At 52.9% G+C, this 23,139-nt stretch overlaps 1 protein-coding gene across 3 annotated transcripts; it reads right to left on the bottom strand.

Annotated features, from left to right (window-relative positions):
• Window positions 1–125: 125 nt before the first annotated feature.
• FAM163B (family with sequence similarity 163 member B) lies at window positions 126–22,968 on the bottom strand. Of its 3 annotated transcripts, none has more exons than XM_042787011.1 (4): window positions 22,639–22,968; window positions 16,385–16,566; window positions 1,364–1,479; window positions 126–1,169 (listed from the first exon to the last, which is right to left on the bottom strand). In XM_042787011.1, the coding sequence occupies exons 3-4, from the start codon at window positions 1,454–1,456 to the stop codon at window positions 780–782; spliced, it is 483 nt and encodes a 160-aa protein (XP_042642945.1). In that variant the 5' UTR covers window positions 1,457–1,479; window positions 16,385–16,566; window positions 22,639–22,968; the 3' UTR covers window positions 126–779. The 3 variants fall into 3 exon arrangements, with proteins under 3 accessions (XP_042642945.1, XP_042642946.1, XP_042642944.1); XM_042787012.1 differs by lacking the exon at window positions 16,385–16,566 and adding an exon at window positions 2,567–2,669; XM_042787010.1 differs by lacking the exon at window positions 16,385–16,566 and having other exon boundaries at window positions 22,639–22,967.
• Between the last annotated feature and the right edge of the window lie 171 nt (window positions 22,969–23,139).

Genomic DNA, 23,139 nt, shown 5'->3' with positions numbered 1-23,139 from the left:
AGCGAGACGGCCTGGGAACAGGGCAGGGCTGGGCACACACACACACACACACACGGCTGCAGTATGGAGGAGGTGGCAGGAGGGTGGGCAGTAGCAGCCCTGCTTTGCTGTGGGTCCGTGGCAGGGGTTTTTTTTTGTTTGTTTTTTTTTGTGTGTGTGTGTGTGTGTGTGTGCACACTATGGCCAGGAGCAGTCGGCCGCAGCGTGCCCCCTCGACACGGCGGCAGACGCCGGCTGACTTGCAGCACGAGCCATTTCACAGCCAACCGTGCGCCCCGTTACTTGCTTGTCATCACTCGGCGCTCCAGCCGCATGTCGAGGAGGGGCGTTGACTCTGTATAAAAGGATGCGCGATATCAAAAGCCTCTTTATAAAAGGACAAAAAAAAAAAAAAGAAAAAAAATTGCAACGCGTCGCTAGAAAACCTTGTGTCCCAGCTGCAACTGTCCTCCCCCGTGCTCCCCTTGTTTCTTTTGCTACCCCTTTATACTGCCATTTATCATGTCTCTGCCTACAGAACATGGAAATATGTTCTTTTTATTTTTTCTTTTTTCTTTTTTCTTTTTTCTTTTTTCTTTTTTCTTTTTTCTTTTTTCTTTTTTCTTTTTTCTTTTTTTCTTTTTTCTTTTTTTTTTTCTTTTTTCTTTTTTTTTTCTTTTCTTTTTTCTTTTTCAATTCTCTTCCACGAATCTCAGAAAGTTCTCCCCACTGTTAAAAGCCCTGGTGGCAGCGGTGAGGTGCAATGCGATGCTCCGGGCCGGGCGGGCGAGCCACCCCCCTCACACATCGGTGCTTATGCTGCGGCTGCGGGAGAAGGCTTCCCGCATGGCCGAGAGCCGGTTGGGGTTGAGTGCCTGCAGGTTGGCCACGCTCACGGGCAGATCGAGATCTTCCTGGCTCACCGTCTTGTAGCTCACCCGGTCGCCCCCGTTGTGCAGCTCCTCGGGGGGCTCTTGCAAGAAGAAGGTGGGGGGCTCGTACGGCGCGCAACTGGGGCAGCTGGACCGGCTCGGGGCCGGCTTCTTGCCAAAAGGGGACGAGGCGTAGAGGGACGGGCCGTTGGTCAGCACTACGTTGCGGTTGCAGTGGAGCGGGGGGATGTGGGAGTGCACGGCGAAGTCGGGCTCCTCCTCGTCCTCCTCGGACTCATCCTTCTTGCAGCAGTAGTACTGAAACGGGAGAGCCCCGCGGGGCCCGGGGCTCAGCGGGCAGCCCACACCCTGCACCCGAGGGGCTGCTCCGTGCATGCCAGCCCTGGGGACCAGCAGGCAGGGGACACTGGGCTGCCCGTGGGCTCCCCTCCCCATTGCAGCACCCTTTGGGGGGAGTGGGGGGGGGGCCCACATCCCCACCCCAGCCTTACCTGGAGCCTACAGTAGCAGAGGACAGCGATGATACAAAGCAAAATGACAGTCGCTAATATTCCACCTGTGATGACCACGGTCCCGGCTGTCATCCGCCCTCTTCTCCATTAACAGCCTGCAAAAGCGAGCACACGGGGTGACGGGGGTGCGGTAGGGGCCGGGGTGAGCCTGGTGCTGGGTGACGCACCGGGCTGCAGATCCCCAAACTCTCAGCTCACCCCCGTTTGCAGGGGGCTAAAAACCAGCAGGGCTCTGTGGGAGGTGATGGGCAGGATCAGGCCAGATCCTGGCACTGGGTGACTGTGAAAGCCCTCAGGGAGTCCCTGCCCCACCCCCACCCCCCAAATGCCACCTTGCAGGTGTAGGGGGATAAAAAATACTTCATGCAGTGGGTGAGAGATTTAGTGAACAAAAGCTCCAGAGTCACGTTGGGCTCTTCTGCATGCAGGAGGGGGGACGTAAGGGAAATAAAACTTTCTGCCCAGTGCCCATGGCACCCAGGGCACCTTCCTGGCTCCTGTCTGGTGGCAGAGAGTATCAGTGACAGGAGAAGGAGCTTTCTGAGCTGTACACATTTTTCTCTGAGCCTATAATACATTTTCCCTATGAAAACAATGTGGTATTTTAATTTGGAATAACCAGAGCTGCTAAGTGAGCCTTTAATGGCTGCAGGGACAGGCGCCCTCCCCTCCCTGAGCAGCGAGCTGAGCTATGGGATGTGTCTGCCCGCTGCAGGAGGCACCAAGCTCCTCGCCTTCGCCATGGCCAAGCCATAGTGTTGGGGGGGGGGGCTGTGGAGGCACCCCAGGATGGTGTTTCTGACAGCCTCAGGCGAGCTGTTCATTTCCACCACCGCAAATGCTGCGGCTGGGACACCTCACAGAGAGGCCCGTGGCTCAGCTCGGCCCCACGCTTGCGTTTTGGGGGGGGTACCACCAGCCCCCTTCTCTCCCCGGAGTGTCCCTCAGAGGACTCTGGGTGCTGGCACAGAACTGGTCGTGGTGGAAGGTCTCTGCTTCTGGCTCACCCAGAAGGCAGATGCTATGCATCACGCGCAGCGCACGAGCCCCGCAACACCAGCGTGGCTCCTGCTCTGAGCGCCCCTGCCCCGAGAGCTCGCGGGAGGGCTTGAATTTCCCTCCACCCCACGCAGGGTAAGACCAAGCTCTTCGTCACAGGAACGATGTTGGGGAGACACGTACCTGCCCACACACACCTGCTAGCAGCTATGCAGAGAGCGGCACTAATCCCAGCATTGCTCTGCAGCTAAAGCTCCAGCAGCCCTTTAGTGCCTCAAAAGTCGGGCTGGGAACAGGAGAAGCGACATAAATTAAGAGAGAAATCATACCCTGACCACCTACTCTACAAGTGCTTTAACAAAGCTGGCCTCCAGTTCATGCTATCAAGTTAAAACAAAAAAACAGCCACCCCAGCCCCAAATTACTTCAGCACCCGAGGAAAAGCAACTGTATCTGTCAGGGATTTAACCCGTTTCCAAAGAAAATAAATCTGTGGCATATTTTCAGGCGCTTAATGTCCTGCTAAAGTTGGGTAAGTGCTGAATGGATAAAGCAGTATCACATTTTATGTTGCTGCTGAGCAGCGCTGTAGGAGGGAAGGTAATTCATAATGATGTCTGAACGACTTCTAGCACCGCACGGCCATGGGGCAAGCGCCGGGCCAAATCCTGCCCTCATTCCTCGGGCAAAATGCTCTGAGGAGGCTCAGGGTGGGAAGAGAGGGGGGGAAGAACACAGTCAGGGGAAGGGTTTGCAAAGAACTCATTAGTGACTGAAAAACTTTGAGTCCTGCTTAAAGGGGGCTGGAGGCACTCGGCTGCTGACCTCGGGCTGCACCGGGTGCTGTGGGCACAGGCACCGGCCCGGCAGAGCCAGCTGGAAAGGCTCATCCGTGGGGCCTTTGCTGCTCCCAGTTGCAAACACCATCCTGCCAGGGAGCCCGGGGAAGGGGTGTGCAGGGCAGGCGCAGGACCTGGCTCTGGGGTGGCCGGACTCAACCCTGCAGCCTCTCAGGGCCGAGTGCTGCACCCATCAGAGAGGATCAGCATCTTGGCGAGCTCCTCGCCAGCCCAAGATGTAAGGTGGCAGGCTGGGCTCTGGCAGGGAGGGCTCCCCAGCTTCCTCACTGATTAACTGAATGGCTGCCTACCCCGGGGAGACAAGCAAGGCTTGTACAGAGCCAATTTTCATGGCTTCTGTCCAGCTGCGGTCAGCCAGACGTGGCATCACAGTCACTGCTCTATCCAGAGGAAGACCATTTGCATTTCACTCTTTTTTCCTCCCATAACATACTTGTCTGATTAAAGCTCCGTACGTGGAAGCATTAAACTCTCCAGTGTGCAAAGGGGGAAGAAAGCAGAGCATGTGGAGGCCCATAAGCAGAACAATTCCTGTCTAGACCTCCTTTTTACATTTGTTCCTAATTTCATGCTCCACAGGCTCCCAGATTCATATATTTAGTAATAAATATCCTGGTAAAAGGAAGTGCTTTGCAGCTCCGCTGTGGTCTTGGAGAAAGTATGCAGGAGCCCTGGTATTAGGAACGCAGGCACCGAGAGACACAGTCCCAGCAGACAGTTGCTTGGCTCCTTCCTCACTTCTCGGTAACATTTGGAGCCCTCCAGCTACTGAAGATGCCTGAGTCCCACCCCGCCGCCTCCAAACCCCTCTTCCCCATCCCAATCCAGTCCCCATCATGTCCTCTGTTGCTGCCAGTCAGCAGGGAAGGGGCTGCAGGGGGATGTTAACTCTGCACAGGCTGTTTGCCCCTGGCCCCGGAGCCCTTTGCTGGAGGAAAGCCGTCCCCAGCGCTGCGGGGTGACAGGAGATAGTGCCTCTGGGGGTTACTGGGAGCTGCCACGCTGGTGCAGGCACACGGGAGCTTGAGTGTAACACCTTCCCCTTCTCCAGCACCCTGCTTTACTTTCCCAGCGCACGAAGGCCAGGTCCTGCTGCACAAGCCAGACATTTCACTGCATGGCTGCTACAGGCTGCTCCTGGATGAGCTGTTGGATTTTAGACACAATCCTTTGCCACTTGCCTGCTCTAGCCAGGACATCTATTGCTGCAGCTATAGCAGCACCAGCCCTGCTGTGGCTGGGAAGTCCCAGGGGGGTGAGAAAATGGCTTTTTCTATTCCTTGCAGCCTGGAGAAGACACAAGCAGAGCTCCCATCAGCTCCAGTCCCAGACCGGAGACTTCTTTCCTCGCTGACACCATCTGCATGTCCCTGCCATGGCTGAGAACACAGACTTTGAGGTCATGCTGTTCACTAGGAGCCCGGTCTGCTTCAGCCTCCGCTCCCTCCTTGGCTTGGGCACTGCCACGATGGACTGATGGACCCTTCTGCCGTGCTGCAGCCCAACCCAGGGGGCTGGAGCGGGGTTGAGGGAAGCTTCTCATGAGCAACAGAGAATGGGATGGCACAGAATTACACTTGACAATGCAGAGAGGAGAAGGAGTGGGATGCAAAATCGTCCTAAGTCGTGTCCCACTCCCCCCCCCCAGCATCTCAGACACGGCCCCTGGACCGCTGAGGGTGCCCGGTGCGGGGAGAGGCTGCTCACAGCTGCGCCTCGCTCCTGGGCCAGCTCTGCGGAGACCGGCTGCGCAGCCAGCGCCTCTGGGGATGCCTGCGTGGGAGGAAGGCTTCAGAGAGGCCGAGGGGGCTGAGCTCAGCCCATCTGAAGGCTCCAGCTAACACCCGGCTAACCGCGGCTCTGAAACGCTGAGCTCCGGGTCCGGGTGCTGGAGTTACCCCAGCCCCGACCGGCTCACGTGGACTGGCCTGACCCTGCCTGCTGAAGCGGTGGGAGAAGGAGACCTGGGGACTCCTAAGGAGACCACTCCAAGGTTTCTTTAAGACACCCTCAAGTGAAGGCAGCTCTAGGATTTGCAGGTGCTAAGAGCAATCTTCAGGCCAGACCTTTAAATGAATGAGGCTTCTGCCCATCCCATCCCATCTCATCCCATCTCCAGGGCAACACAGACACCCCAAAGCCTTTTGCACTAGCTGAAAGTGCTCTCATGGCAAGCACCAAAAAAAAAAAAAATGGAGTGCTGGTCCCACTGAAACTGTGCCTGCACAAAGACACCGTGTCTTACTTGCGAGGAGCTGTAGTCCCCAGCCTGTCCTACTGTAGTGTTACCTGCATCCCCCAGCTGCCCTGGGACCTGCTTCCTCTGCAGCCAGCAGCAGCACAGCCCCCTGCTTAACAAGGAATTTGGGAATTGCCCTTATTCACTTGACTCCTGAAGCTGGAGATCTAAACAAAGTACCCAAATGAGGTACGAAACAATTGCTTATGCCTGGTACCCCAGAACTGGAGCAGGCAGGAGCTCAGACCCCACCATAATAAACACACAGGAATAACACAGCCATAAACACCCCACGCTCAAAGGACACTCGGCTCAAACCTTCTGCATGAGACCTCTGACCCTCGTCCTAGCCGTTTTGCTGATCGCAACGGTGGTCTCATTTGCAGAGAGGAGCGGGGATCAGCTCTGCCCTGTGCTTCCAAACGGCCGAGATGGAAAAAGGAGAGAGGAAAAAAAAAAAAAAAAAAGGGAAAAAAAACCCCACCCCACCCTTCCCAGGGAGCAGAGGAGGCCAGCCCCGTGTCCTGAAGTAACACCATCCTGCCTTGTCTTGGCTCTGCTCTGCACTAGCACATCCCTGGCCGTGCTGTGTGCTTGGCCGAGTCGTTTCTGCGCCGAGTCCTGCTGCCATGCGTGGGTGTCCTCCCGCACCCGGGAAGGGCCTCCGAGGGGGGGAGCGACCCTGCACGCCAGCACGGCCCCCCCCCCAGGCTGACCTTCCTCCAAGCATCACGACGATGGCTGGTGGTGGGTCAGCCTGTTGGGTGACTCAGGGGAAAAGACCCAAAGGCGAGACCTCAGTGCGGGGGGACGTTCAGGTTGGGAAGATCAAGTCCTGTGTGGAAACTGGGAGTTGAGCAGCTGTGTGTGGGGGGGGGGGAGCGTGAGTCTGACCCTGCGTGGTGGAAGGTCATGAGCTTCCCTCGGGTGGGCAATGCGGCCATTTCCCAGCTCATCCAGGCACAACGAACCCTGATATTGACAATTCAGACCAAGCCCCACTTCGGAAGAAAGGAAAAGAGCTCAGCAAGAGGCTGGGGAAACGGGAGAGCATGCGAGCAATGCCGGCTGTCCGAGATACCTCTTCCCCGAGCTGCTGGGTGCTGCTGCTGCTCCTGCTTTCCACCCCGGAGCTGCGTGCAAGCAGCATTCGGGACCCAGGGTCTTGGCCCAGAGTAACAAGAAATCACACTGTAATAAACTGGCCAGGGCAGAGCCGACTGGATCCAAGCCCTTGATGCTGCAAAGTTTCAGGCTGAGCCTGGCTTACGCTCCCCTGTTGCCCCCCACCCCGACCCCGGTGCCGTGTAAACGCCACGGCTCTGCCCAAGGGTAAACCCGGGGGGGAGCATCGGTGTGAAGGAAAGCCACTGCCCAGCTAGCAGCCACCAGCCTGGGAGGTGGGAAAGCAGCAAATAAGTTAGAAGCCAAAAACAGTTTGGTGGCAAATACAGACTTATTTCTGCATTTCCCCCAGTTCCTGTAATCCTACCCAGTCAATGAATAAGAGCCGGGCTGCTAGGAACAGCCGGGCAGCGTGCCAGCAGAAGACTTTGCATTTATGGAGCCAGCGGACAGGGCAGCTGCCAGAAACACAGGCGGAGAACGTGGCTTTCCATATGAAAAACACTTTAAGCAGAAGGCCTGCATCACTTTTGTTTGCTTTCTCTCTCTCCCTCCTGAGGCAGCGCTCCTGGCCTGGGGGCTGATGCTCTACGTAAACAGCCGGGATTTAACCAGCCAGGCCTGACGGCGGGTGGGCTGGGGAAGGGGTGTGGGGGGGCTCGGTGCCTGTGGACCCATCGCTTTGACAAGACCATCTGAGCACTCTTCATCACAAGGACAAGACGAGACATGTCTCAGCAGTTGATGCTTCCCCATCTCAGCACAAGTGCTTTCCACGTGGGACCCCCCCTCTATCTCCAGGCACCCCATACTCCAAGTTTCTTTTGAACGCTTCATGAGCAGGGGGCGTTTAACCATTTGGGTAACACTACTCACAATTTCCCAGGCTCATCCATAGCAGACAGGTCCTCCTGGGTGCTGGAGATGGCTCAGAGATTCCCACAGCTCCATCCTTCCATCTGCCCCTGCTGGGACTGCACTCACCTCACTCTCTGCTCGGACACTGGCCCTTTGCAGAGTGGCTCCTGCACTCGAGAGATGCTTTCTCTACTCTGAAAATGGGGGGTTGCACCACTATTGATAATCCCTCGAACAAGAAGGATTTTTGAAGTGAATCTATGGCACATCGGAGAGAAGACATGGCCAGGTCTGGGCAAATTGTAACGTTGCTGTGGACTTTTAAATGACAAATCAGAATGGGGAGCCAAACATTTCATACCCATCTGAAACTGCATGGCCCTTTCTGGTGGCCTGAGAGCCGTTACCTGGTTTGAAGACATTTACAGAGGTCACTGATACTCTTGAGGTAACTCAGAGATAAGCCTGCAGTGAGCCCTGTGGCTCCCCCCCTACTAAAGCACCCCCAGCCCTCCTGTTTGCTGAAACAGACCCCGATACTTCAGCTCCCACTGATGTCCAGACCAGGAGCAACACATTTCAAAAGCAATCTACACACAGTGCCTGATAAATTATTCAGCAGATGGGACGTTGTTGGAATAGTGCTGAGCTCTGCAGAACAGGATCTCAGGCACCTCCAGGCTCCCGCGCTGCCCAGCCCGGCTCGGGCAGGGCTGGGACGGCAGCTCGGGGCAGGCTGTGCTGGGGACATGGAAAGGTGACAGGAGCTGGGGTGCAAGAGAGCCCTCTCTGCCCGCTGGCACCAGCTCGGTGCTCTCTCATGCTGGTGTTAGCATCCTGGCAGTGAGAGTTAAGCCTGGAGGCACATCAGGCTCATGCAAGATGAGCATCGCGCACATACGGAGATGTATTCCCCGTATTTGCATCAATCATAACCCACAATAAAACCCTCCAGGGAACTGGAGAGGCCGGGGACTGTTCCTCTACTCTCTGCCCATTCTCAGCTCAGCCCTTTACAGCCAGAAATGCTCTCCCAGTGCTCCCGGAGCCGACGGGCTGAGGTGGGGAATGGGGGATCATCAGATGTCACAGTGACCTGCTCCTTCTGTCTGCTCTTATCATCACCCAATATAATATAAAGATATTATATACCATTAAAAACAAGAATTTTATAATCCAAAGTGTTTTGTTAAATATTGCACGGCAGCCCAAAAACTCCTAGAAAAGCCACTGCTTTTCCAATAAGTTATATAAGCTGAGGACACACTGTATACATATCCCTGCATGCGTTCCTGCTAGCGGTGGCACTGCCAGAGCAGTCAGGCTGCATTCCTGTGCAAGAGCAGCTCATCAGCAATCAAACCCGGCAAAGGAGGCCCAGACTATTCAGGAGATACATCACACAGCAACAGCCACTCTGAATTTTGGGTTTTCCTGAAGCTTACAAAAAAAAGCAGGAGTTCATGGGACAATTAGGGATCCCCTCCCACCAATTACCATTATTAGTTTTTAAAAGAGAGATTAGCTCTTAGTGAGCCATCTGAATTTTCAGCACACTTAAGCAGGCTGCCTTCAAAGTGCATCGATCTAGGGGATGCCTGCCCCAGCAGCGCGCGAGAGGGAATATGTGCTCTGCAATAATGAGGCAATAATGTCATTTAATACAACCAAATCACGCCTAATGAAAAATAATATTTGCACAGCTCATCAAAGCGGCTTTGAGGCTTACTAAGCACAACTCCAGGCATGAATTTAAATGACTGCAGATGCTAAACAGAGTGAAGTGGTGCTGATGGGGAGAGATGGGGGAAAATGCTGAATCACCTGGACAGTGTGTGCTGCCCTTGGGAATATCTCCTTCCACTGCCCCTGGGGCCAGCCCGAAGGTGCTGCTATCTCCGTCCCAAAGGGACAAGGGAAGGTGTCTGAGGACACTTCAGTATCGCCTGGAATAAAGCTGAGTATGTTCACCATGCTCTGCCCCGTTGACCCTCTGTAAAACTGTACAGCCACATCCTAAAAAGCATCCATAGGGATGCTGTCAGCATCGATAGGGATGGTAGCAACTCGGCGCTGCCTGGCAGTGCGTTCCTGCACACCAGCCCCACGCTGGTGTCAGTCCAGGAGAGGTAAACCCAAAAACCAGGCCCAAGGAAGGAACTGGTACAGATGTGATGGACTTGCCGCCGGGTCCAACCCCGTGCACGGTGAGCTGCCACAGCCGGGGCTCACAGCCAGCTGGTCTCTGTCAGGATTTGAGAGCCTCTGTCAAACCACACCAGAGGGTTTTATTTTCCCCAATCCCACCTTTCACTGCCCAAACAATCACACTCTGCTTAAGTACCAGGAATTATTTCTATACATCAGCTGGAAAGCAGGACGTAATCCCAAACACACATAAGCAGCCTAAACTCCTTGAAAAAAAAAAAAAAAAAAAGAAGAAAAAAGAAAGAAAGGCTGTCTTTCCACCCTGCATCATTTAATCACCTCTTGAATTATTATGGTTTAGTCAGCCTGAGTTATTAGCATCACAGAGAGCAGATTTTGGTATTAGCAGCTTGAGATAAGCTCCTGCAGTCACTGCTGAGTGGGAAGTAAGTCAAAGGGTGGGGAGGACCCAATTGCCCACCCCAGAGACTTCTCCTAGCAGGGCAGTTTTTCAGGCTGGAAATGTTTCCTGGCCAACTTGAACAGCTTGGGTTAGCTTACTGAGAACTAACAACAACAGATCTTACTCCTGATTAGTACTTTTTCCTGCCCAATTCACTCATCAGGCATTGTTCCCTCTCCACCACCATCCCACAGGAGAGCTCCCTGCAGCCCCCCAGCAAGGCACAGTCTGATGGAGTGCCAGCAGAGATGAAAAAGCCCTAACTGTCCGAAAACGCTGCTGAAAAGATGCACCAAAGGTGTTTAAAAAAAAAGAATTTGTCCTTCTGAAACATCAACTCTTCCCAGAATTGCTCCATTCACCTGGATCTCAAACATTTCAGGCTGAAAACCAACTGCTGCTGCCCTGAGAGCCCAATGCAGCCCCGTGTGACCTGGTGCCTTACACCAATAGCTCACACCAGCTTTCCCTCTGTCCCATCTCCAGGGAAATACCTTGAGAGCAGGGTTTCATGGCTCAGACAGGACTGCTGGGGCATGCGAATGGGAAGAGACTCACAGAGTTACCGGCTGAGCTTTCCGCAGATTACAACCCTGGCTGGGAGCTGGAGCTGCATCCCAGCCCCAGGGGCACCAGCACTGCAGCTGGGCTGGGTCCAGCACTCCCATCCACACCAGTCCTGGGGACAAAGCTCTTCGGGGCCAGGGACACTGGACAGAGGGAGAGCGAGGTCTCGGTATCCTTTGATGGCCATGAAAAGCACCAGGAGCAGCAGCTCTCATGGTGGCTCTCCCAGCAGTGTCTGCTTTAGCTCTGGGGATTTGTTGGCTCTGGCCATGCAGTGGCATCTGCACGGAGCCTCATCCTTATGGGAAGACATTGCAGCAACTGGCCTGGAGGAGATGGACTGAGGCAGCCCTGCTGGGATTCAGCCCTGGGCTATTAGAAATGCTACATGCTTCAAAGCTTGTGTTTGCACCTTTTAGCTTTTGCCTCAGGCAGCCACAAAGCCATGCAGGGCCCTGTGTGGCACTGAGAAGAGCAGCAGTGGATGCAGGCAGCAGCCAGCCCCAGCTGCACCTTCAGCCTTTGGGCAACATCTGAGCTAAAGCCCTGGTTTAGCCCAGGGCCTCTGGCCCCAGCTCCTCTCTGGCTCTGGCAAACAAAGCAGTATCACGCCTGAGAGGGATAGCATTGCTATGCCAATACCCATTTTACAGACAGGGAAACTGAGCCCTGGGCTGGTTAAGGCTCTGTTTTTGAAGCTAGGTTGCTTGAAAGCTACCAAATATCAGCCCATTTCCAGACTAAGGTGGCTTCCCCCAGGCCAGGCACTGGGTAAGCAGCGAGCTGGGATCAGCTCCGCTCTCCTTCCACCCCTTACGCTGGTGATTGGGAAGGACGAGTCCCCACGCCTGACCTGGTGGCCCCTGCAGATGTCCTGAGACACAGATGAGCCATCGATCAGGGGCTGGGGGAGGAAGGACACGTACAGTGTACATTTCCAGTAAGCAGTAAATCCAAGAGCTTTGCATTTCCAAGAGGTATGGACACAGCTCCGTGGGATGGGAAGATCCTCAGCAGACTGAAGTCTTTGTGAGCTGCACAACTCACTCTCATTTGCTCTGGATTCACAGACCCAAGCAGGCTGGGGTGGAGAACCATTTCCTTGGTGCTCATTAAATGCATCAACCCAAGAGCCCCAGGGACCACCCTCCATCCAGCTGTGAGCAGGAGGGGGACTCTGTCCTTGATCCCCCAGCTGTGGGTGGGTGGCTGATGGCTGGTGGTGCCTCTGGCAGCCCCACACTGTCCCCTCAACACCCTGCTGTCACACACTGAGTTGCCTTGGGCTCCAGCTCTCCATGCAACCTGCTTGTTCCTCATCAGTCCCTGCTCCTCTGCCCTTGTGACACAGAGTCCCTGCAGTGTGACCTGGGTCTGTGCCTCCAGCTCCTGCATGACACCGGGTAAATCCCTGGGTGCTGGCTGCGACCGATCACCCAGCACCTCCTGGGATAAGCCCTCAGGGCTGAACAACCACTCACAAACCAGTCGCCCGACCTGGGATCTCCAAAGAGATATCTCTTCTAGCTTTTTAAAAAAAAAAAAAAAAAATCATAAAAAAGGGTAGGGAGTTTCCATAGCTACAGCTTTACATTGCTCTGGCAAAGGCTCAGGTTCAGCCCATGTAACAAGAAGCAAGCAGAGTAGTTTTCCCACTCCAGCCCAGCAAGGTAGCACGGTGCATGAATAAAGAAGTGGAGAGTGGGGTTAGGTCGGCACCGTGGTTGGGAAGGACACAGAGACTTGCAAACTGCTCTCATCATGAACAAGAGGGTAACAAGCTACCTCATTCCTTGTGACCAGGAGTCTTCCTACAGGCAGTAAAATCTCCCTATGTTATCCTTTTTAATAAGGATTTATCATTGCTGCATCAGGGGAATTAATACAGACTGTCTGAGAGGGTAATTTTCAGATTCTTGGCAACTTACACTGAACTGGTTCCAGTAAATTTTCCTTTTTTCCTCACCTTAGTTCTGTTATAGCTTTTCCTGGGAGATGAGAGAGGGAAAGATTGAACTCAGAGAAAAAAAAAAAAACAAAACACCACAACAACAAAATCATAAGCAAAAAGGCGGAAAAGATAAAGTAATCATACAGCTCAGCTGAAAACGGTCATTAGGCAAATAAAGAAACAGAGAAAAACCTTTACACAAATTGCTCTACTTCAAACCGTGTGGGCTTAACGGAGCTGCTGAGATCAAATGTTTGAAATATCGACTGTTCCCAGGGACAGCATCTTTCAGAAATCAAAACACATGATGGATCTTTTTGCCTAGCGTCAGCATTAAGACAACACAGCCCCTGTCTTTGAAATGACTCCTTGATGCTAGAGAGGCCCTTGAGAGCGAGACAGTGGTTCCTGCTCCCCCACACCCACTCTGCCACCTTCTCGCCATCCCCAGCCAAAGCAATGTTCCCGCCAGCACAGAAGGTAAGGGAAACTGAGGCAGGAGAGGCTGGGGGGCAGGGAGCTCCCACCACTCCTGCTGGCGTTTGGTGCCTGCACGCGTCAGGCTCTGCACTCCCCAGCTCCTCGTGTTTGCAGCTGATCAGTGCTGGCACCCTCCCGAGCAGGCTGCAGTTTCTGTCTTCCTTGCTTAAATGCTGACTTGCAGCACGCCAAAGGACCAGAAAATACCAAGTATCTTCTCTTTGAAAGCCAAGCCTTAGACCAGCGCTCTGAATCCCTCCTGAGTGTTTGAGCCCTTCCTTAGCCTTGCTGAAGGGCGGGCAGGCCAGGGTACCACCAGCAGCCGTACTTGCCATGCGATGGGCTGTGCATCCCGCAGCCCTGGGGCAGTCAGATCACGTAACCTCCTAAGGATGTGCATGTAGAAATGCCTCCATCCATCCTGGAAAGTGAGAGAAGCCTCACATGCCAGCACTGCCTCACTCCACCCTCCGAATCCCAGCTGATTTTCACCTTTCTTCGCTTGCGCGGTGAGCTCACTTCACTTGAACATGTCTGCTTGAACTCATTGGGAAGCAGGTATGTCATACTGTTAAATAACACTTTCTGCCCCAGAGCTAACCTTGCAGTTGTGAGGAACTGGCACCCCATAACCAAAGCAGCAAAACCTTTCACTGAATCGACGTTGATTTTCTGAGCTCCTTAGACATCACCCTGGCCGTGGGGATGCTGCAGTACCACAACGTGCGCTTCATTAACAGTCTGCCTCAACAGTAAAGCACACAGAAAACTGCTTAACAGAGAAGTTTCTTACAAAACCAGACCTGGCTGGCAGATCAGAGCCCATCGAGATGCAGGTGTCCGACCCGTGATGGAGCTCTGCCCACGGGAGATGCCCCTCGCAAGGTTAAACGGAGCACAGGTCTCCTCTGGGAATCAGGAATACATTCACTGCTCTCTCAAACCACAGGCCTGTTTAATAAAACACCCTGCAATCTGGCTGCCACCGCTGCTGGGCTTGACTGGAGAGACCGGGCAACACGTGGGAGCCCAGGAATTTCTGCTGTGATCACAGGATGCTTCAGTTCTGTTTCTGGTTGGTTTAATTAGGATAACATGAAATTGCACAAGATCGTGATATTCAGGTTACATGGCAATGCTAGAATTTGTATCAAACAAAGCACTTTTTCTTTTCATGTTCCTGCAAATGTTCTCATCTGTATTCATTTTTTGTAATCTTCTCTTTTTGAACAAAACCCAAGCATTGGCTACAACAACAGCGTGCCAGTGTTACGCATTTCTGAGACTGGGCAATTCTAGTCCTCTGCAGTCCACAGTCCTGCCATAGCCCAGCAATATTCATGCTTTATATTTACTACCAGCCAAGTCAGAAAGTATTTTAAAGACCAGCCCTTTGTCTGCCAATCCTAACATTCAACAATAAAACACAATATTTACAAAGGTATCCAGAAAGCAAGTAAGATCAGTGCCTGGTTTCTCAGAAACTGGTATCACAGTCTTGTGTTTTCTATAACCTATTTTGTTTTATTTAAAAATACAACAAAAACAAAGATGCTATGCCAGAAACACAAGGGAAAATATGTGCAACCAAGAAAACCCCACTTTCTGTGGGCTGAATCTGCTCCCACGAGCTGCCGTGAGAATCAGGAATAACTCTTAAGGCAGTGATGCTAAACTGTTGCAAATCAGAAAAAGCAAGCTGGAACTGTCTAATATTAATTGTGTACATATTATGCTTGTCTTTATCTCAGAGGGGCTCTGCCTGCCCACAGGATGTCACATCCAGTGCTGGCTGGATCATCCCGCTTCTGAACCTGGATTGAAGCAGCCGTGAAGACGCAGCAGCCCCCCGGGATGAAATGCTGGCTGCAGCTCAGCCTGCCCCACTCCTCTGCTCTGCAATGTCCTGCACGGTGGGCACCCCCGGGCACTTCTTACGGCCCGGAATTAGGCACAGGGGTTTTACATCCCCGAGGAGCCAAATGCCATGGGAACATCTGCCTGAGCCGCAGCGATGCCAACACCCAGGGCTGCAGAGCAGGGCTGCCCTTCTCTGGGTACATCTCCAGCTCCAGCACGATCATTAAGAAAATGGCTTTGGTGACAGCTGAATTGAAAAAGCCACCTGGAGGGGTTTGAGAAACACCTTTCCAGTGCTTTAATGCATTTGGGTGGGGAAGGGAGGGCTGGCCCTGCTCCCTGCCAGAGGCAGCAGCCGACCCACGCAGCTTTTTGCCTGTCCCTGTTTGCACAGGGAAATACATCTCAAAGGAAACCCATGGGACAGGCATAATTTTGAATTATTCCCCCAGCCCCTCCTCTGTGTAATATAACAATACAAACACAAAAGTCGCCTAACAGCAAACCCAAATCAACACTTATTATCCAAACTCCACTCCCACGATCCCACTGCTAATCTTTCCAGGTCTTAGCTACCCAGCTGGTGACACCAATCAAACCGAGACCCCTCCTTTTCCTTCCAATGAGAGTCTTATAAATTGCATCCCTGTGAATCCCTGCTTGCACTGGCTTGCAGAGGAGACAGGGAGAGATCCCCAACAGCGCGACCATGCATTTCCTAGGCCACTCTCTTGCGGCTGGGACACCACAGCACTTGCTCAAAACTGAGCCTCTGGCAACCTCCAATATCATATTTTCTCCCCAGTGGGGGAGTTTAGCTTGGATTGCCACAAAAGGCATCACGTCTCGCTATGTAACACATATATCGTGTTAACTAAAGAGCAACAACGTGCACGCTATTGTTCTGCCGATATAAAAGTGGGAAATGAGGAGGAAGAAGGAGCATCCCTGCCTGCAGGAGCAATGCAGGCAGACACCGGTTAGGGAGAGCATCCTTGTACTGCACAAGCTGTAATCTAGCTCTAAAGGCAGGCAACAGATAAAGAAGAGAGTTAACGGTTTGCCAAAGTTCAGGCAGGAAGACCTACAACAGGGCTTAAAACAAATCCACACTGAGAGCAAAGGGAATCCAGATGTGAATCACACGACAAAGCCCAAGCAGCACCCTCTGCTTTAAATGGGGAAGCAAACACAGGTTTCAGAACAGGAGCTCTGTACTGGGATTGCACTGTCCCTGCCGGTCACCTCAGAAAATACTGTATTATTTCTGATGGAAAAAAACAAACAACCCAGAGGAGCAAAGGTGGGATATCGGGAATAAAAATGAGCAAAGCTATTTGCAGTTAAGTTATTTTTCTCACAGGAAATGGTGCCTGTCAGTGGATGTTTTAGCAGAGCTGCGATTTGCACTCAGCAACGCAGAGGCTTTGAGGACTCGTCTGGCACTTGCCTGTGAACTCCCTCTGTCTCCCGGCACGCTCCCGCATCATCACAGCAAATACCCGCTTTGATGGAGCCCGTGTATCATCTTTTACAACAAAGTCCAGGACGTCTCTCTGTTACGATCGGTGCCAGTTTATGAGTCTTTGAATCTCGAGACGTTTTCATCCGCTTCAGTTGATGTGAACTAAGCTGGGGAGAGGTTGGGGGAAATGATGACTTCTGAATCTGTCACAAGGCTGCATCGGTCCCCAGAGGGTTTCAAAGCAGCCACATCACCCAGAAATCTGGGTATTTATCTTCCCCCAGGCAGCCAGTTTCCTTTCATTAATGCTGATGTGTTTTCCCCTTTAACCTCAAACAGTCCGAAACTCTCAGTGAGTAAAGAGACAACCTGGCTTTGACTGATGCCAGCTCTGCAGGTACGAGTGGAACAGGCAGTGCTACAAGAGTCCAGTTTTGTCCATTATGGTCCAGTCTAGATTTTCAGGCAGACGAGGAACAAGGGACTGCTCTGCACAGGAAAAAAATGAAACCCCAAAGGACTTTTCCTCCCAGTTTGCTGAGAGTCCCCTCCAGCAGAAAGGAAGGAAATCCCCAGCTGTGTGGCATGCCCACTGCTTGCAATTCCCCCGATATAATGAGCTTATAAGCTTCTGCAGCTCAGACCCTGTGATGAACTTGTACCTAGAGAAAAGCTATAGCGTGGCCTCAAAGCCATACCTAAAGCTGGCAGTGCTTTGTCCCCTGCCTGGCGAGAAGATCATCTCCTTTATCCCCTGCCCAAGAGAAGCCAAGCAGTGCAGCCTTGGAAGAGCCTAAGCTGGAGTTTAGTGGCAATTTAAAGAAAAAAGCCTATCAGATTTTTCACCCAAGCCTCTTTTTCAGGCTGGCAGCTTCCAATGGTTATCTCACCACCGAAGTTTTCATAATTGATATCTCAGTGACTGACCCGCAGGAGGGCAGGGCTGGAGCACCAGCAGAAGAACAGAAGGGAGAAGGCAGACAGGGAGGCGCAGGCTGGGGTGTGTGGGCTCTGAACAGCTCTGAACAGCTCTGAAAAGCTCTCCGCCGGCATCCGCTGCCAGGGCTCCTCTGCAGCGCTGACACAGCCTCACGGCAGCACCAGACAAGGCAGAGGAGGGCTGGAGCCAGCGCCCGGGACGGGATGGTGCTGCTGCGGGCAGAGCACTCTGGTCGGCTCCAGGACTCCATGGGCACGATCTCACTCCCCTCCTTTCCTCCCCTCGCAGAGAAAACCGGTGGCAAAACCAAAAGGAAGATGTGGGAGACCTCAACGTGATTCCATCCCCACCACAGCTCTCTAAGGGGCATGAAATTAAAAGGGTGATAACTAATTCTGTTTGCCCTGGGGCCAAGGTAAGAAGCCAGGAGTGGTTTCTGCCAGGAGCACATGCAGATGTAAGGTTGGTGTGAGTGACAGCAAAGCCACATCTCTTCCCTTCTGCCACATGCGAGCAGCATCCTTGTCACCTGGGCGAGGGAAGGGGGTGCTGGCTGGCACTTCGCATCTGCCAAAAATTCACTCGCCCTTCTTTTTCTTTTTTTATAAGGAGGCTATTAACTGAACAAGGACATGATGAATAAAGATGTGGGCTGCAGAGTGTCTCCCACAGCAGCCTTGCTGAGCCCTCCCAGTGCTGGCAGACCTTGCCAGCCCCGCCTCTCCCTGCAGAGCCTCCCGCCCTCATCTCAGGTGCTCAGAGGCAGCTGCTTTATCCACTGCTAATGACATTTATTTTCTTCTCAGAGCTTCAGGGAGGACTCTTTCTCTCACCCTCCCTGCTGATGTGACTCCTGCTGCCCTATTATGCTGATCTGAGACTTTTTTTATGGCTGAACTGCTGGTGGTCTCCCCTACATCCCCCATCTGTGCCCCCAGCCTGCTCTTCCCACAGCCAGATGCACTTTTCCCAGGCTTGATCCAACCAGCACTGAAGTAAAGAGAAAAACTCACCTTTTCAGGTTGGATCAGGTTCCCGGCCTGGCGAGGACGGGCTGAGACTTGCTTTTGGGTTTCTGGTAACTTTCCTCTAAAATGTCCTTCAGAAAAACGCAATTATCATAGTGCCACTAAGGTTTTCCCCATTCCATGGCCAGATAACTCACTAGGAGTCTTTTGAAATAACCTTTAAACAATAGGGCCTGTCTTGCTTACTGAATGTTTCTGAACTCAACAGTAATGCATCCAGATGTCACCCGTGTCTACTGTAGGCCTAACTATTTCTGGAAACACACCAAGGGCAAATTGCTTGGGTAATGTCAGATATTGTTGCAGAGAGAATGTGACAAGTTTCCATCTCTTTGATAAAAGCTATGGAACAGAGAGGCGTTTCCCAGGGCGGCAGAGCCACGAGCACCTTCAACTCAGCCCCGCGCAGGAGCCGCATCCCTCCCCGTAGCTCATGGGCAGGTACAAGCAGCAGGCGCTTTCCAGCTGGGGAGAAAATTAGGGTTACTGTCAAGCAAAGCTTGGCAAGCTCACAAACTGCCATGCTGGGTGGCGTGTCGCTGCGGGTGGCTTTTGTCCTGGAGATAAGAGATGGGGAGAGAATCACTGGAGGCAGCAAGGGCTGAGCTGCCCTCGTGGCCAGGCAAACTTGGGGAAGATGTCTCGGCCCGTCCTGTGCCATTATTCTGAATGATGCTGAACACCAGTTCTGACCCATCACTTGGGTCTCAATGAGCAAGATAAAACTCTGTGTGAAGTGAGAGGGTAAACAAAACTCCCCCAGGCCCTGACTCATCTCTTGTCTCCACTCCATGGCCTGCCACGGGGAGCACCGGCGCACGCAGGGGGAGATGCCAGCACCCAGCAGTGTCCCAGGCTGTGGCTTACACTGCTGCCCTACCGACACCAGTAAGAAATCTGTACTCTTGGCCACATAGGATGGGGTAAAATCATTGGTGTTGTGATTTTGGGCTAAATCATCTCCGCTCCTGTCCCCTCTCCATGCTGCCCCTGACACAGGCACCTTGAGAGCCTCACAGTCCACGGGAGCCAGGTCCTCCCTCTGGTGCCCTGAACTGCTATTAAAGGGTCATGGCTGCTATTAAGCTTTCCAGGGAGAAATGGGTCCAAGCATGTTTAAAAATGTTATTATGACTTTCAATTTTGTTCCCTAACCTTTCCAGCTGACCTCTGCACAGGGCTGTGCTCATGGGGATTGCAGGGCTCACAGGTTCCTGAGGTCCCAATCTTGTCCAGCTTGGCCTCAGCTGTGATCTGAATGTGGCCGAGAGATCTGAAGAGGGTCAGAGTCCATCTCCCAACCTATTTATCATCCCTCTGACAATCTGTGGTGCTGGTATATACGCTTTTTTTCTCAGGCAAAGGGTGAAACGATCCTGCCTACCGTAATAAATTAGATCATGAGGAGAGAAGGAGATAACAGACAACGATGCAGGAAGAAGTGTAAATTAGGATGGGAACGAGTTGCAAGTCCAACCCCAACACCTGCTACCTCCCCTTGATCCCTTCCCTGCTCTTCTTCAGTGTTATAAGTTGCATCACAAGAGTGGCTGCAGGAGCCCTGCCAGCAACAAGCACCTCTCCACTGGCCATGTCCTTATCCATATCCATGACAACACGACAGCCAGGTACCAGAACACAACGAGTGAGGAGGTACCAAGTTACCCCCCATTTCTTACACCAGCACTAATACAGCTACGCACTGTGCAGCCAGATGAAAAGCTCCGAGTTACATAAATACATCTTGGCCAGCTGCAAAACCCCCTCACTGACCCACGTACTGGGCACTGAAGGCATATTCTGACGTGCCCAGAGGTCTGTGACACAGACTTCTTCAGCCTGCGAGGATGCAGCTAAGCATTCTGGCGTGCACATGAATGCCTGAGGGAATGAGCACCTTTATCTCTTTGAATCTGGTGCCCAGCAAAACTTTTAAGGGATCCTAAGGGGTGTGCTCAGGTACGGCTGTAGGGTCAGCAGATATTCTTTAGCTTTAGATATGGGAATACCTTTAGAAAGTCTTGGGTCAATATGCGACTGACAGCGAGCAAGTCCTCTGTCAGCCACTTCTGAGGAGGTTCTCCTTAGATTGCAAAGCCTGTGAGATCAAACCTTCAGGCTTGACTCTCGTGTCACCTACATGAGGGTTTGAGGACTGCCGTGGTTGCAATGGAAAAGGATCAGGAGGAGATGTGACAGCTAGACTTTCTTTGCTGGAAAGCAATGAGAAACACGGCAGGGATACAGCCAGTAACAACGGTGCTGGTAACGTTCTGCAACTCTTTTGTGCTCGGGCAGGCTCAGGTATTTAAGAACTGCCTCTATTTGTAATCTGTGTTCACTGATAAGAAAGCAGAAAGGAACAAATGCTGTTTCCTTCCTTTCCCCTCACATCCCCACATCTTTCATAAGTGAGAACCAATGTACTGAGGGGTGATAAATCAACATCAGTCACTTTGCGGGGGATTTTGTGCAAGTTCTTTATAGATACTCAGCACCAGCACCGTTCCTTAAGAGGTCCTGTCATCCTTCTGCACAGAAATCCTGACATGCAGAGGAAGGAGGTTACACTTCTAATTACAGCTGCACGGTCTTTAGGGTGTTTGAAATCTCTTTTCACCAAGTGACAGCTGTAATGCATCTTTCTGCTCATTTCAGACTAGATGAAAACCAACCATAAAAGGTTGCAAACAACCTTCCATTATTCATACGCCATCGCAACGGGGCAAGTGCCTAAAATACAGGTGTGCAGATAGTTCAGGCACTTAGTTCATGCACAGTTTAGGTAAAGTATTTTCCCTTAACAGCATTATAATTTAGATGCTTACTCAGTGAAGACATGATACAATGACTAAAAAACCCCATCATTCTGGGTACTTTTGATCAAACGAGGTCATCCAGGAGCACTGCCTTGCACTCTAAACATTGGGATATTCGCTAGGTTTCCTAAAATGACAGGCATCCATCACGAAAGAATGAAGTGCATGACTTTACCATCTAGGTTTTATGCTGATTTCACTGCTCGTTTTAGGTTAGAAGACAATCTGTTGAACCTCAAAGTGCAATCTTCTCTTACCTTTAATTTATTCTGTCAGAAAACTGTCTATCTTAATGAATATGAGCACACCCCCACTACCTTCCAAGTTTGGTGATCTGTTATGTCAAATATAAATAATCCTGTCTGAAACCAGTCGATATGGGGAAGTGAAAAGCCATCTTCCCTTGGGGAATTTCTCTCTCCCTCCCACAGCCCCCTGAGCCTGCAGACTACCTTTAACGTACTGAACAACGTCCATGTGCTTCTGAGAGCGCAGACCTAGACGGCTGCTGTGTTAACTAAATAATGGCAAAACCAACCCACAGATAATTGTGCTATCGCCTTCCTTGCGTTCAACTCTGGATTACTCTCCATCACCATCGGTTCCTTGCGTGCGAGCTAGCGGGCTGGTTTGCTGCCTAACCTGGGGCTGGGGTGGTCTCTATAAAATCACTTGGATGGAGCTGGGAGGTTCCTACATCCTTTGGGGCCAGGACATGAGATAGGAACAAACCTTTGACCTAGGCACACGGCTCCAGGTGAGTTGTCCAGACAGGCGACCGAGAAAAGCCGGTTTCAGCCCCACGCTGAGCGTGCAGAGGAGGACAAGCTGTCCCCAGGGGCAGAGGACATGACCCACACACCCTGGCAGGGCACGGGATGGGGGCAGCTTTTCCACCCCATCCCTGAGAGATGCTTTCATGACCTCCTTCACAGACATGCCTTTGAAACTAAAGATGCTGTAGGACCAAGGAAAACCAAGCCTGGAGCACCCCAGTCTTTTTCATCCCGGTCTAAGCTGATGGGACTTGACCAGCCCCCCTGAGACAGTCTATCGGGGACCAGATGCTGTTCAATTCTCCATGTCCTTATTTGCTTTGCCGTGTCCCTCCCCCCCCCCCCCCCCCCCTTCCAAATCCCTTCCCAGCCCCAACTCTCACAGCCGGGGCTACCTTCTGCCCGCTTTTCTCCTTGCAGGCATTCCCCCGGGACGCGGGGGTTAGCTGCCCGCTCCCCCGGAGCAGCAATCCCACCGCAGTTTAGGATGCACCGGGAGGAGGGAGAGAGAGGTAAACACGGGGAAAGCACCGCAGAAGCCCCCAGCGATGCGAAGGATGGGGAGAAGGAGCCCAGGGAAAGCCGGGGAGGGAGGTTGGGGGGGGGGGGGGGGGCGGTCCGGAGCCTCCGCGCCGGTGCCCTCTCCCCGCTCCGCCGCGCTGCCCTCCCCGCTTACCTTCAAACGGGGGAATTGGGCTGGATCTCTCAGGTGAAGACCGCGTCTCCCGAAGTCTCCAGCTCGGAGAGCATCAAGGCAAAAAATAAGGAATTTATTTAAAAAAAAAAAAAAAAATATATATATATATATATAAAAGGCGGAAACCAGCTCACGGTGCCGAGCAGGCGAGCCGGCAGCAGACACCCTCTCGGCACATGGCCGGGCCCGGCACAGCGGCTCTGCGGGGGAGCGCTCCCTCCCCGCCCCGCGCCCCAGCGCCGCCGGTGCCGCCAATGACGGCGGCGCGGAGCGGAGCGGCCCCCCCCCGAGTCCCGCACCGGGGCCGCACGGGCAGCGGCGCGTGCTGCCGGGCCCCCCCCCCCCCCCCCCCCCCTCCCCGCACCATCACATCCTCCCCCGCCCCCCCCCATCACCCCCCCACCCCTCCCACCCCCCCATCCGCCCCGACATCAATCAGCCTCCGGGATGCGCGCCTGTCCTGGCGCTCGGGGCCGGCCC

The sequence above is a fragment of the Tyto alba genome, unplaced genomic scaffold, assembly GCF_018691265.1.
Source record: "Tyto alba isolate M040663 unplaced genomic scaffold, T.alba_DEE_v4.0 Super-Scaffold_11, whole genome shotgun sequence".
In the NCBI taxonomy this organism is placed as follows: domain Eukaryota; kingdom Metazoa; phylum Chordata; class Aves; order Strigiformes; family Tytonidae; genus Tyto; species Tyto alba.
Note: the sequence above shows the minus strand (reverse complement) of the source record. Positions and strands in the feature narration are given on the sequence as shown.

Coding starts and splice junctions, on each gene's coding strand:
- FAM163B (XM_042787011.1), bottom strand. CDS start 1,456: ATGACAGCCGGGACCGTGGTCATCACAGGTGGAATATTAGCGACTGTC. Junction 1,170..1,363: donor TCTGCTACTGTAGGCTCCAG/GTAAGGCTGGGG, acceptor CTCCCGTTTCAG/TACTACTGCTGCAAGAAGGA.